The sequence below is a fragment of the Pelophylax lessonae genome (genome assembly GCF_965119305.1).
Source record: "Pelophylax lessonae genome assembly, chromosome: 4".
NCBI classification, from domain to species: Eukaryota; Metazoa; Chordata; class Amphibia; order Anura; family Ranidae; genus Pelophylax; species Pelophylax lessonae.
Genome location: NC_138771.1, coordinates 336532908 through 336547214, shown reverse-complemented (window position 1 = coordinate 336547214; position 14307 = coordinate 336532908). Strand labels below are relative to the sequence as shown.

Genomic DNA, 14307 nt, shown 5'->3' with positions numbered 1-14307 from the left:
ACAAAAGGAAGAACAGGTTACTTTCTCGTACAGCAGGCACATATCAGCAATATGAAGTGTTGGAGTGACAACTGCTTTAAAAGGGAGTTGTAAAGACAGAAAGTTCTATGCATGAAAATAAAAATCATATGTGTAGCAGCCACCCTCAGCCCCCCCAATACTTACCTGAGCCCCCTCTCTCCAGCGTTGTCCACAAGTCCCTTGGCTGTCCGGGACTCTCCCTACTGATTGGCTGAGACACAGGAGCGGAGCCAATGGCTCCCACTGCTGTCAAAGTCAGTTAGCCAATATGGAGAGAGGCTGTGGGGCTGAACGGCAGCTCCGTGTCTGAAAGGAGACACAGAGCAGCGGCTCAGCTCGGGTGCCCCCATAGTGAGCCTCTTGCTGTAGGGGCACTCAACAGGAGGAAAAGGCCAGGAGCAGCGAAGAAGACCTGAGAAGAAGAGGATCTGGGCTGACCTGTGCAAAACCACATAGGAAACATGTTATACTTGCCTTCTAAAACAAAAATTATAAAAAATGTTTAAGCTTAGCTAGGTTTTAATTTGCCTTCCACTTTAGGAAGTAAACTTAGGACCCAGCTTACAACCCTGAAAACTGCACCTTTAAAATTAAGTCAGCAATCGCAGCCACCATATTTCCAGCCCCACAGCTTCCATTTACCTAACCAAAAACAAGGCATCACAGCTAATCTATACAGAAAATAGATTTTTAAGTGAAGTTTTAGCAAATACTAATTTTATTAGAAAACCTAATATTTTCCTATATGTGCTCCATCATTGGTTGTATACATAGGTTTTCATTGGGAAGGCCTGCTTCCACTACATAATCGAGTCCTTTGGTCAGCTTTCCACCTGCTGTGCCCAATATGTTGTTCTTAGGGTTCCAACTGTGAAATCAAAATCCGATACCAAGGTGCTTGGTTTGAACCCACTGATGTCAGTGCAATGTTAGCAAGTGAAGCATCAGGAAGAGCAACAGGGAGGTGTCTGGCCTCTACACTGCAGAGAAAAGAGCTGTTTTTTTAATCTAGCGTACAAGTACAGAAACCATTCAAAGGGGGACACATCCTGATCTGACCTCAACAAAGCAGCAGAGAGATGTGCTGTGTTTCCTGGATCCTCTCCTCTCTGGCCACGTGACCTGCTGACATTTGCAATTTAAAAGGTTGCAGCACTAATCAGATTCACACTGAATGTGGGACATCAAAGGCTGGGTTACAGTAAGCATTCCTTCCCTGTCCTGTTTATCAACTACACTGTGGATGACTAGAAGAAGCTCTACACATTTATGTTCAGCATTAGATTTGGGAAAACAATTTTAGACCAAAGATTTGCATTAAGGCTACGTTTACCTTTTGGCATTGCTATTTACAGGCATTTTTTAGGCGCTTTTTCAGGTGTTTTTACAGGCGTTTTTACAGGCGTTTTTACAGGCGTTTTTAGGTTGACAAGTAACCAATGGAAAAAAATAAAACCGCCTGTAATCTGCCCAAAAAAAGAAGCTCATGTACTTTTTTGAGCGTTGGGCGTTTTGCTTAAAACGTCAAAACGCTCAGATGTGAACAGGGGCCATTGAAATGAATAGGATTTGTCTTGTTGGGCGTTTGAGCTGATCCTAGAGCAGAAAAACGCCCCAAAACGCCTAAATGTGAACTTGGCCTAAGGGCAGACAGTTAGTAGTTAAACATTGAGATGGCCATGTGCTTTTAGAAACTAAAAGCAGTTATCCAGTATGTCTAAATTCCATCATTTGGATTTCCAATCTGAGCTTTTAGTTCAGAAACATACAATGAATTTATATTTTTTTATGAAAGTCACAAGAATAGATCTAAACCCTGGGATTTTATAAGATTTCTGAACACACAGAAGTAGCCTGGAAGAACGAGAAAAAAAAAAAAAAAAACGGATATTTCCCCATTTGCATCGAACAGTAATTTTACAGTAATGTGGGAATTGTACATAAGAGGATGTTCTAGAACAAAACCAATACATCTATGGAACAGCACAGATCTCTCTCACCAACATAGTAATAGGCATCTAGTGCTAGTTGCTAAGAAAAGCTGGAAATCTATAAGGAGAAATAGGGCAGTTCCAGCTTCTGACAGGGTCACCCCCACACTGCATAAGATCTTCTGACTGTTTCCATGGCAACCTACAACACACAATTACTACTACCACACTGACACAAATAGCAATCACCTTGGCTGAAAGCAGAATAGGCTATTACAATAAAAATTATACTACACTAAAGCCATTTTGTCTTCGGATGCAGAGTCAGTATTAATTAATTGAGGTCATAATAGGCAGGTATAGAAATACAAAATGATGGTACTAAAGATAAAACAACAAACTGGTAATGCAGCAAACTGGAATGCATTTCTTCCACCTATGCACAGAGCGGGGTCTTGCTGGAGTTGCATCTGCGATGAGTATTGATTAGGGTTGCACCGATGCCGATACTAAGCATTTGCACAGGTACTCACGCTTGTTTGTGAAAATGCTCGGATACCTGAAAACGATACCTTTGCGGTGCGATTTGAGCTAGGGGGTGCAACAATCCGACTTTTCTAGTCCCGATACTGATACCTGGCATTGTGTATCTGCCGATACCGATCTGGAACTACACACATACATAATATGCATGCGGCTGCACTACAGAGCAAAGCCACTGCTTCCTGTGTATGGCTCCTCCATTTCAGATGCACTCCGCCTGTGAGCCGGACCTATACAGGAAGTAGTGGCTCTGTGCAAGGAGGGGTGGCTGAGCCGGGACTCAGCAAAACCGGATCGGCCCGTGGATCCACCGATCCAGCTATTTTGGCAGCATCGGCGCCGATATCCGATCCCAATATCAGATCAGTGCATCCCTAATTTGAGCTCATACAAAATTACTCAAATCGGACTGCAAACAACTGCATGTGATTTGAACAGGAATACGGTGTGATTTCTGTCCAAATCGTATGCGGTTTCCACCAAGGTTCCTCTGTGAACCCAGGCTTATAGTGACTTCATATCCTAGGTTTACACAGGAGCAATGCGAAAAACTGCATGCGATTTGGACAGGAATCGCACCACATTCCTGCTCAAATCGCATGCGATACTTTGCGGTTTGATTTGAGCCTATTAATTTTGTATGGGCTCAAATCACACCGCAAAGGTATTGGTACTCGGTATTGGCGAGTACTGGACTGAAAGCTTTGGTACTCGTCGGTAGAGAAATCCAAGTTGGACTAACTGGCAACTTGTTTTCCAGGAGTCTTTCAGGACAGCACCTGAGAGATGGCTCCTCCCATTTGCCAACAGGAAACAACACTTCGACCAAACTTTAAAAGGTGGCTTCTTCCCACAGCTCATCAGTTGTTGTAGAGTACCTCTGGCCTAGGCTGGAAAACAATTATATGGTTAATAACAGCAAAAAAACAAGGGTGGGTAGCTGCTGTCCTGAAAGACTCCTGGAAAACAAGTTACCGGTAAGTCAAACTTGGATTTTCCCTTAACTTCTTTCAGGACCGCACCTGAGAGGATAAAACGAGACTTACCAACTAGGGAGGGACAACAGCCTGAAGGACCTTTCTGCCAAAAAGGCTTGATCCTCTGCTGACAAAGTCCAGTCTAATGACAAACGTTAGATAACTCCTTTGGCAAAAAACCTGGATCTGTTTTGAGTATAAGGGTCCTTTCACATGGGCTTTCAGCCCAGCGGGGATCAATCGGATGACACTGTGTGCAGAGACGAACCTGTCAGATCCCCACTCTCCTCTATGGGAGATCAGATGATAAAACGGACTGCCTGTCCGTTTTATCATCTGATCATATGCGATTCCCAGACGGATGGAAAATAGGGTTACCATCCATCTAAATTTCACAGACAGGATCGGATTGCAGCAGGTGTCAGCAGACATGTCACCGCTGACAGCCGCCACTCCATAGGGATGCATGGAGCATTCGATCAGGTCCACCTGAAAAAACTGACAGGCGGACCTGATCGGAAAGCCCGGGTGAAAGGGGCCTAATTCTATCTGGGTATGGTGGAGCAGGAAGCCTGGTGTCTCAGATTTGTAAATTTTGTGCAGCTGTGCATGGTAGCCAATCAGCTTGTAACTTCAGCTTATTCAATTAACCTTTGGCAATAAAAACTGGAAGCAGATCGGTTTCTATACAGAGCTGCACCAAATTTTTGCCATCTCCACTTTTAGTAAATAACCCTCAAAATGTCTGCAAACTCCCATCTTACATACTTTTATGGCTCAGTGACTCATTAGGTAACGAAGTCAGGATCAGGATGGCAAACCTTTAAACCTGTCCCTATGAAATTATTTGCAACAGCAGCTTCCGAGGAGCTGATCAGAGCTGATTTACACAGGGTTGGAAGGGCTGAGCAGCTCAATCCAGACATTCTTCTTAAATACACAAGAGTGTTTTACTGAAGGTATAAAATACCTTTAAAATTATAGAAATGTTGTAAATGGAACAAGAACAGTGCCATTCAGGAAGGCTAGCTGTTCTCCATGCACATTAAGCAGCGTGGACGGAGGAATTAGTCCTGTTGGCTATTGCCTTGAGGCAGCTGCAGCACCCGCTGCTGCGTGAATACCTGATCAGTAACTACATCCGAGAGGATGCATTCACTGTTCAGCTGACAATTTTCCAACCTGCTCCTTTGAATTTTCAGTCAACCTTTCTCAATCCAGGAGATGCCAACAACGACCAACTCAGCAGGAATCATCCGAAATTCAAGCTGTGTATGGCCAGGTAAAAAGGGAAGATGATTTGTTCAGTTAACAAGGTTACAGCAATGTTAGGAGCGCTACCTAAATCTGGACACTGCAGTTAGGCCAAAGACTTCTGTCTATAGTCTATCATAATATGCTTTGTCATCAGTGCCGCAGGAAAAAGAGCAGAGGACAGGACTAGGACATCTTCCTTGCCAAGATTCCCTTTACAGCTAGAACAGAAGCTGTACATATATGCAATAATTAGAAGCACAATGAGCATTCATTTTCACATACTGGGCCAAAAAAACAAACACTCAAAGACTAATAAAAACCCATAGCATATGCTCATTTAACCTTACACTATACATAGACAATATATGCATTAGCCTCATCTATACTATATTTTAAATGGGCTGGGTCAGAGTTTTATTAAAAGCGGAAGTAAACTGCACCAATTTTTATTTTTATTTTTTTAATAACCCTGCAAAGAAAAGGGCATAATGATAAAACAGTCCTCTAACGTGTAGGTTTCTTCATGTTACCCCTGACACTTATGTTAGTATTTCTAAATAGTGTATTGCAGAGGAATCTGGTGGTGAGGATTCCCCCCCCCCCTCCCCCTCCCCCTCCCCCTCCATATACCCCTGGTACACCCTCCCCTCTTCTCTAGGCTATCTTCTGGATCTCAGAACAGGATCTGTTCTACAGGTAGTGGCGACACCTGTACTTTTAGTTTGCAACCGGTGGAATCCGATCCCTCACAGTAAGTACCCAGCTGGGGTGAGGGCTCGGAAGGCCACAAGCCATCGAAGTCCGACTTCTGAGAAAGGCTACCAGCTTTGTTTGCTGAATGCGCATTTGTAGTTATATTGCTCTATCTTTACGTGTAAGGTCAGCAACCTGAGGTTGAACTCTTATTAAGAATGTTAACATGGAACTTTACGTGTATTACTGTTTTTGATCTTCTTGCCTGTACTGTTGTCTTGTTTTCCCTTTTATTCAATAAAATTTTTTTTTTTTTTTTGTAAATAAAAAGGCATAATGTGCTAGTATGCATACTTGCCTTAGGCTTCGTTTCCACTATTGCGACTTGCTGTGCGACTTGACACCATGTCAAGTCACACAGCAAGTCAAAAGCCATCAATTTCAATTCGGCCCGTTTTCACTGCCGCGACTTGAGTTGCGGCAACTTCAAAAGTAGTTTGTGCACTACTTTTGGGCCGACTTCAGTGCGACTTCCCTACGAAGTCGCACTAGAAGTAGCACGACTTCGTAGCCGCGGTAGTGGAAATGGAGGCTTAGACCGAAGCCATGCACCGCCACGCTGTAAGCTCTGACAGACGCTTCAATCTTTACCCAGTCTTCCTTCCGGGTTCACGTCCTCCAGCCATCTGATTGGCCATGCCGTGATGACATCACGGACCGCAGCACGGAGCTCTGAAGGGGCGACACAAATATACCGCCCCTTAGGAGCGCATGCGCCAGTGACATCACCGCCTGCATGAAGTGCGACTATCTCCTAAACCATGAAGGTTTTAGGAGATATCCTTGGCACCCACAGGTAAGCCTTATTATAGGCTTACCTGTAGGTAAAAGTCTAAAGAATGGGTTTACATCCACTTTAGAGATTGATTTAAAGTTAAAAGTGATTGTAACAGTTTTCTTTAAATAACAAACGTGTCATACTTAGTTTCTCTGTGTTATGGTTTTACACAGAGCAGCCCCAATCCTCCTTTTCTGGGGTCCCCTGACAGTGCTCCTGGCTCATTCCCCCTTCAGAGTGCCCACATAGCAAGCCACATGCTATGAGGGGCACTTGTGGGGACTTAATCCCGAGGCGGGCTCTGTGTATTCATCGACATGCGTAACGTGGCTCAGCCCTGCTCCAGCCTCACAGGCTGTGATTGACAGCAGCAGGAGCAAATGGCTCCCACTGCGGCTTCCATGTCCAGTGAGGAGGGAGAAAGAGTGGAGAACCATTGCTCTCAGGAACAGCGCTGGATCAAAATTGGGCTCAGGTAAGAAAAAAAAAAAAAAAAAAAAGTCTTTAGAACCACTTTAGGAATCGGTATACAGCAATTTAATTTTAAAAAATTATTATACCAAAAAATGCTGATTGGTTTCATCATTAGGCTATAGTCCCAATTGCAAACTAAGTTAGAATAGGACGCGCCGCTTATCAACTGATGGATTACGCTCCTTCACATGAGCAGTATGAGGAGTCATTATAGACCAACCTTTGTTCAACCAGGGTGCCCAGGAACCCTAGGTGTGCCTTGGCAAAATGCCTAAAAATTGCCCAAAAATGTATATAAGCCAGCAGGTTGATCAAGCCTGCCTTTTAATTACACAAATCCACGGGTTTTCATTGTGCACCATTTCAACCTTCCAATCATCGGCATCCAAACAACCAGTGATGTCATCAGTGTTGATAAGAAGGGTGTTAACCACCTGCACAGCATCCTTGTTTGACATTCCCCTGCCCCTCTCTGTCAACACTGGGGTCACATTAGCTGAGTGATGGAGATAAACTGAGGGAAAGGAGAAACACTGGAATACTAGTCAGTACTAGTGTGCAAAAGTGTTTTTGTTTTGGAAGAATAAATCACCTCTACTGTAATGTTGGGTGTCCTACGTGTTTTGATGCTGCTGCATTATGTAAAACTATTAGAATAGTTTTTTTACATTTTAGAATGAGGTGCCTCTAGATTGTCCTTGATTTTAAAGGGTGCCTTGACTGAAAAAAGGTTGAGAAACACGGTTATAGACAACAGGGCATTGCACACTTTGGCACAGCTTACATTTACCTCTATGATACCGCACAGAAAGTAGAGGAGATCAATCCTTCATTATAACCCATACAGCACAGGAATACAGCTCTAGGCAGTGCCTGTCATGCACTGCTACAAGGACCCGGGTTTTCATTTTGATTCTGCTCACCTCAAAGCTGTATGTCCAGATTCCTCTCTCCCCATTTACAATGTAAAATTGGGTTAGAAAAACAAAAGAACTAAGCTGGTTATTTTACTACAGGCATCCTGTGGCCCAAACATAACAGCTGGCATGCCAAAACTACAAAAGCTTAAAGTGGAACTTCACTATCTCAATCAAATTTGACTATTTTAAATCCTTATGCTGCTAGCATTAGTAAAATATTAAAGTAGATCGTATTAACTAGTTTAAAACAATGCTACATGAATCCTCTGCCCTTATTCAAGATGGCCACAGCCAGAAATGCTGGGTGGTTTTTCTCAACCAAATAAAGCATAGAGAGATGGATGGATGGATGGGAGGAGTTTGTGATGAATATTAAACATTAAATAGCATTTTTCAGTTTGTGGTGCTCAGATGCAGTGTGGTTCTGCTATAAACTAGCTGCAACCTATATTACATGTTATACTAATATCATCCTCTTGATTTCTACTGATAAAAAAGTGCTACATTCTCTTATTTTAATAAAGGCAATGAACACTGTTCTACATAAAACAGATGCAAAAAAAAATCCTAATTGCATTTAGGATGGCCTGTACATTTCACCCATTATACAAAATAAAACTATAGCACTGGTAAAGGTTTTGATTAGTCATCTTCTAACTGAACAGGCATTAATATTATTTACAGCATAAAACAGCACCAATTATATAATCATAAATGGGTTTCTTTAAAGCAATTCTGTGCTAATGAAAAAATGTTTATCATTCTGGAAAGTTATGATTAAAAAAAAAAAAAAAAAAAATGTAGATTCTATTTTGTGAATAAATCAAAAATGATTTGTCAACTTTTTTCTTTTACATATGCCAAGGTATGGGTCATTGCCAAGAGCTGATGCGATATCTGCAATGCACAAGCCCTTCGTCTAACAGCACAAATGCTGAGCAATGGGCAAGTGTTGTAGCTCTGCTGCAATATTTCAAGGTCAAGCATTACGCAACCATTCATGTTAACAAGAACTGAGAAACAGGAGGCCAACCCAAACAGCACAGTGCGAGGCTATTGTGAAGTCATGCATTCCTGCAAAGTAAATAGAACACAAGTGGCTGACAAGTGACATGGCCTTCATCATGATTTTCCACAGGTATAATCAGTTCATTTATCCTAAAAGAAGGACAATATACCTATGGGATTGCAGAATTTGCCATCCTACACCCTATCACTCAATGACAGGCAGTCTGATCTGACAGATATGGACCATCTTGGCAGGTGCTGACCAATCCGTCAAAGGCCGACAGTAGCAATCATTCAAAATCCACATACATTTGCTGAAGCAGTGTCTGAACAATTGCATCGTTCATTCTGTCGTTCAGGCTGCTCTCTCCGCTTTGAAAATCACCAGAGACCCACACATAAGCTGATTAAATGCTGGGAGAATATACGATGGCCTTTCTCAGCAGGTGCATGAGAAAAAAAAAAAAAAAATCTCACCTTGTGCAAAAAGCAATGACAATGTACAAAATGTACCTGCACATGACAACCAGTCATTTTATCTTTCTACAGAGAAAAAATGATAAATACAATATGAATATAAAGAAAAAGAGAAACCTTTTTTATAGATACTACGGGTTACAGTATATTGATTGATTGTTCTGTGCATTATGGATTATCTGGGGATTGAGATTTCCTAGCTCACCCCTTCCCCCGCTTCATCCCAATGATAAAACGTGTCATTTATATACAGAGCTGCAGATGCAGGCATTTAGATGTTTTATCTGCCCAGCAGCTATTCCACCTTATGGCAATCTATACTCCATGTAGCTCATTTTCTAGACCGTGTGTATGACAGGTTAAGCCCACAGAATATCAGCCATCTTGGGTACAGGCTACGGGAAATAGGGAACCTGCAAGATGGAAAGGCTGCATGCAGCATCTATATTTCTGTATGTGAGGCCTGGTATGCAATATAACATTTTAGCAGGATGCAGACGAGAAAGGGAAGGAGGACTAAGGGATTTAAACAAGGTGAACACCCTACACCAGTGATGGCGAACCTTGGCGCCCAAAATGTTTTCAAACCTATTTCCACGGATGCTCAACTACACTGCAGAGTGCATGAGCATCATGGGAAATGTAGTTCCAAACATCTGAGGTGCCAAGGTTCACCATCACTTCCCTAAACACTCCCCGCTGCACCTACCTCTATTGAGGATTAGCGGTCACCACCCACACAGCCGATGCAGCAGTCCAGGGATTTAGCCCCCGTTCACACTGGGGCGACCTGTCAGGCGACCTGGTCGCCTGACAGGTCGCCTTGCATTGAGAAGCTATGGACCCGTTCTAATAGGAGCGACACAAGTCGCTCCGACTTAGAAAAAGGGTCCGGAGCTTCTTTGGGGCGACCCGGAGCGACCTGCATAGACTTCAATGTTATGAAATCCGTGGCGGCCGCTCCGAAGTCACGGTGCGAGCAGCGCGCCGCGACCTCGGAGGTCGCCCCGGGAAGTAGCGTCGCTCCAGTGTGAACGGGGCCTTAAAGGCCACGCTCTTCTTCGCAGTCATTCCTTGGAGCTTCTGGGACAGATTAGACAGATTCTGATTGCTCATGTGCTGGCACATGATCACTTTAACCAATCAGAATCACTCTGATCTCTCCCAGTAGCCCTAAGGGTAAGAGGAGCAGGATTACAAATCCTCTGATGGCTACACCAGCTACCTGGGTGGTGACAGCTAATCACTCACAGAAATAGGTGCAGTGGGGGCAAGGGGGGTGTAGGCCAGGGGTCTTCAAACTATGGCCCTCCAGTTGTTCAGGAACTACAATTCCCATCATGTCTAGTCATGTCTGAATGTCAGTTTTGAAATGCCTCATGGGATGTGTAGTTCCGCAACAGCTGGAGGGCCGAAGTTTGAGGATCCCTGGTGTAGGCTATTAATTAATCTTTTCATTTTTTGTGAAATGGTGAACTTTAGCAGGCCATAGACCAGGGAACTCCAAACTACGGCCCTCCAGCTGTTGCGGAACTACACATCCCATTAGGCATTGTAAAACAGATTCCCAGACATGACTAAGCATGATGGGAATTGTAGTTCCTGAACAACTGGAGGGCCATAGTTTGAAGACCCCTGCCATGAACGATTCAAATCTCCTGCTATACCAGCCAAGATTGGAACCATGTATTGGCAGGCTGAATGCACCCAAATTGATCAATGTGGGTACAACCAGCTTGCGGGATATTACATGAGATTATCACTAGCGGCTGTTAAAGCCACTAGCAAAAGTCATGGGTTCTCCTGGCAGGAATGGCTTCCCCCACTAGAAGAACACAAGGGCTCAGCGGGAGGGATTCCCCTGTCAAAACTGACTATTGACGGGGAAATCAAGCAAATTTCTTTCCTGAAAATTTGCTCCATCAATGGCTGGCTAAGCTTACACTTTAAGCCAAGGCTGGACAAATATCCTGCTGGCTCCTGGAATGGACAGACTGGCTTCTGAATTCCTGTCCACCCCTGCGTTAAGCCTGCTTGTGACTGAGGCCTATTATTCACGCTGTATTAATCCTCTTCCCAAAAAGGTTAGTTTAATAAAGCAAAATGTTTGCACAATACACTCCTAACCAATGCTAATAATGCACATATTTTGTACTAGCTGCATACAAAGCACTGGTTGATGCTAGAAGCTTAAAGGGTGAAAGGTTATGAAAAATCCCCACCTTTCATTTCCTTTCAGCTCTTTAGCATTTGATTTTGCACAGGTCATGAAATACACAAGCACAAGGCTTATATAAATATACTCACAGCAAATGGGAATATGTTGTCTGCTCTGTTCAAACTTTCTTCCATCCAAGATTTTTGTGCAAAGGCAGAATTGGGCCTGGCGTACTTCTGCAACTGTATGTGATTATTCCCGAAATTCTTCTTCAGAGGCGAGATGGAATTCAAAGGTGTTATTCCTCCATTGAGTCCTCTACGGTGGTCCCTACCTTGGGACCCACCCCAACCTCCATATCCACTACCACCTGGGCTCCATGAAGAAGAGGGTGTAGGTGATGGGCTTTGGTAGCTGCTCCAAGGAGAGGGAGGCTTATTTAGATTATTGGCCAAATGGGGCAGTTGGTTAAAAGCAGCATTTCTATGGGGGAATGGGGGTGGATGTGGACTCGCAGGAGACCTCCTTTGCTGTTGATGTTGGTTGTGGTGATGCTGAAAATGGGGATGATGGGGGTGGTGTTGGGACATGGGTCCAATCTGTGGAGAAAAGCTCCCCCCAAAACCAGGGCTCACATGGTGAGGGAAATTTTGGAACAGCAAAGCACCATTATTTGCTGAAGCAGCAGTGACCCCTCCCTGGTGAAAGAAACTTGCATCTTCATTAATAATAGTGTTAGAAGACGGGGCAATAGCAGCTGACCAGTTGCTGAAACCAGTTAGAGGGGATGCAGAGGACGTCAGGGTCTGATTGGAAGACCCAAGGCCTGATGCTTCTTGGTAATCAAACCCGGTCAATACAGGAGACTCAATTCGGATTTTCTCCTTGCCGTTTTCGGATGAGCTATCGCCTTGATTCTCCTCCGATTTCACCTTCTCAGGGTCGGCTAAAATTCCTCCTTCCTGGCTTTGGCTGGGGGAAAGCTGCTGTTTTTCTAAAGACTCCTGCTGTTCCTGTTGTTGCGATTTGTTTTTCTCTGAGCCCAGAATCTCATCCTGAATGTTATGGGCGGTCGGTGCTGGAAAAAGCCAAGCTGACCCAGCATTACTGCCGTTGGCAACTGTGTTATTTATAAAAGCGGCAGGGCTCGGGGTAGCGTTCTGATGGTGGTGAGGAGGCTGCAGATGTGGATGAAACCTGACCGGAAAAGCCGATTTATTCCCAGTGTTGTTTTGCACCAGCACTCCGAACCCGTAATCCCCCATTTATAACAAATTTAAACGCAAAAAATACAATTTTTGATTCTTTTCTCTTTTTTTTTCCTGGAGGCCAAATTATGCTTAACGTTTGAGCGTCTTCAGATCCGACTGTCCCCAAAATTGAATAACAATAAAAAATAAAATAAAAAAAAAAGCCCAAATCTGCCTGTTCTAACAATAATCCTTTTCAGACATTTGCCACAGACTAACGTGGGCTTCTTTCAGAAAAGGGAAGGGTGGAATAGACCAAAATATCTTTGGTTTCTAGAAACTGGGTTGTGCCTGGGCTGCCTTGTGCCTCACCACCACCCTCCGGCTTCAATCCATGTAGCTCACAGATCAATGAGGATTTTTTTTTTCTGTCATGGAAGAGGAGGCTGTAGATTTTTTTTTTTTCTCCCCTTGCACACCGCTAAAAGGTAACACGGCAGAAGAGAAGAAGGGGGCTCGTCGGTGAGATCTGGCGTTGGTTGCTGCGGCTGGCTATACCTCGTCTTCCTATCGACACCCTGGCTCGCCCATCATCCATTGGAGAAGGAAGGAAAAAAAAAAAAAAGGGAGAAGATATAAGATGACGTCCAATTTTTTTTTCCTCTGTACATGAAATCACACCATAATTATATACATACATAGAAAAACACAATGATCTAGAACATGGTGGCCAGCAGAAGATCAGATGAGAGAGAAAACAGGGCAGGCAATAATTACCTCATGAAGCCAGCCTTGCAGTGACAGCAGCTGTTTGTGTGCGGCTCTGTGTGGTGTGTAGGTGCTGCCTCAGTGGATTAGAAGAACGTCAGTGTCCCTGGCGCAGCAGCAGCTCCCCCTCAGAGTGTCATTACAGCCCCAGTGACAGCCCAGTATGTGTCAGGGAAGAGCCGTGTGTCAGGGTGCTGAGGAAGGACGACACAATTCTCCGTGTCGGTGACAGGATAGAAGGGGGGGGTTGGGGAGGGAAAGGGGGTCTATGTGTCGGTCTCCGGGAGCGGGGGAGGGGGAGAGGGCGATCCCTCTTGTGTATGTCTTTCTTGGGTCTGTGTCCGTCTCCGCTGCTCCTCCCCGTCCTTCTAGTCAGGACCGAGCACACAGAGAAATGACAACCAGCTGGAGCGAGAGGCGCTTCCGGTTCCACACACGGTACAGCCCCTTCTGGCGAGCGCAGCCAACCGCGGGGCGCGGTGGGCGGTAAGCGTCGGTAAAGCCACGCCTAAGAAGGTCGCAGGAAGAAGGAGGAAGCGAAGGGGAGCGGGGAACGCCTTTGAAGGTGAAACGTGAAGGGGGTTGGCTCCTCCTATGAAGGTCAGCAAGCTCTAGCTCCGCCCGCTCAGGTCACTGCTGAAAAGGGATGTTCACACTGCGTGTCTAATGAGGTCAGCCAGAGGCTTGGGTGGTGTCTGGTGGTGACAGGCGGGGCGGGACGTGGACACATTGCACTTGCAGCATCACAGCTCAGCGGCGTCCTCCTTGGCCGAGGTTGTGCTGGTAGCAAGGATGTTTCTGGCTAATAAAGTTACAGAGTTCATGACACGTGATGCTTCTGAAATATGGCATTTGCTGCTTTGCTTTTAGAGCAGATGGAGTGCCAATCACTGTTAAAAAAATTGTTTTCAGGGCCAGTTCACACCCCATGCAGTCCAGTGTATTTTTTTTCAGCATCGAAAACGGGTGGAAAGTAGGTTATATGGTTTCCAATGGCATAGTTCACACCAGTGCAGTCAGTTCCCCTTTACAAAAAAAGAATGCTGCATAGA

At 44.6% G+C, this 14307-nt stretch overlaps 1 protein-coding gene and 1 long non-coding RNA gene across 2 annotated transcripts in view; both read right to left on the bottom strand.

The window, feature by feature from the left end:
* CPEB4 (cytoplasmic polyadenylation element binding protein 4) overlaps nt 1–12659 on the bottom strand; it is a 143140-nt gene extending 130481 nt beyond the window's left edge. Inside the window, exon 1 of the mRNA XM_082257153.1 lies at nt 11447–12659. Within this exon, the coding sequence (XP_082113279.1) occupies nt 11447–12562 (1116 nt within the window). The 5' untranslated portion in view covers nt 12563–12659. The remainder of the gene's footprint in view (nt 1–11446) is intronic.
* Nucleotides 12660–12772: 113 nt separating this feature from the next.
* Nucleotides 12773–13672, bottom strand: LOC309555186. Its single transcript, XR_014225255.1, has 2 exons — nt 13265–13672; nt 12773–13065 (listed from the first exon to the last, which is right to left on the bottom strand). It is a non-coding gene; the product is annotated as an uncharacterized lncRNA (long non-coding RNA).
* Nucleotides 13673–14307: the final 635 nt, after the last annotated feature.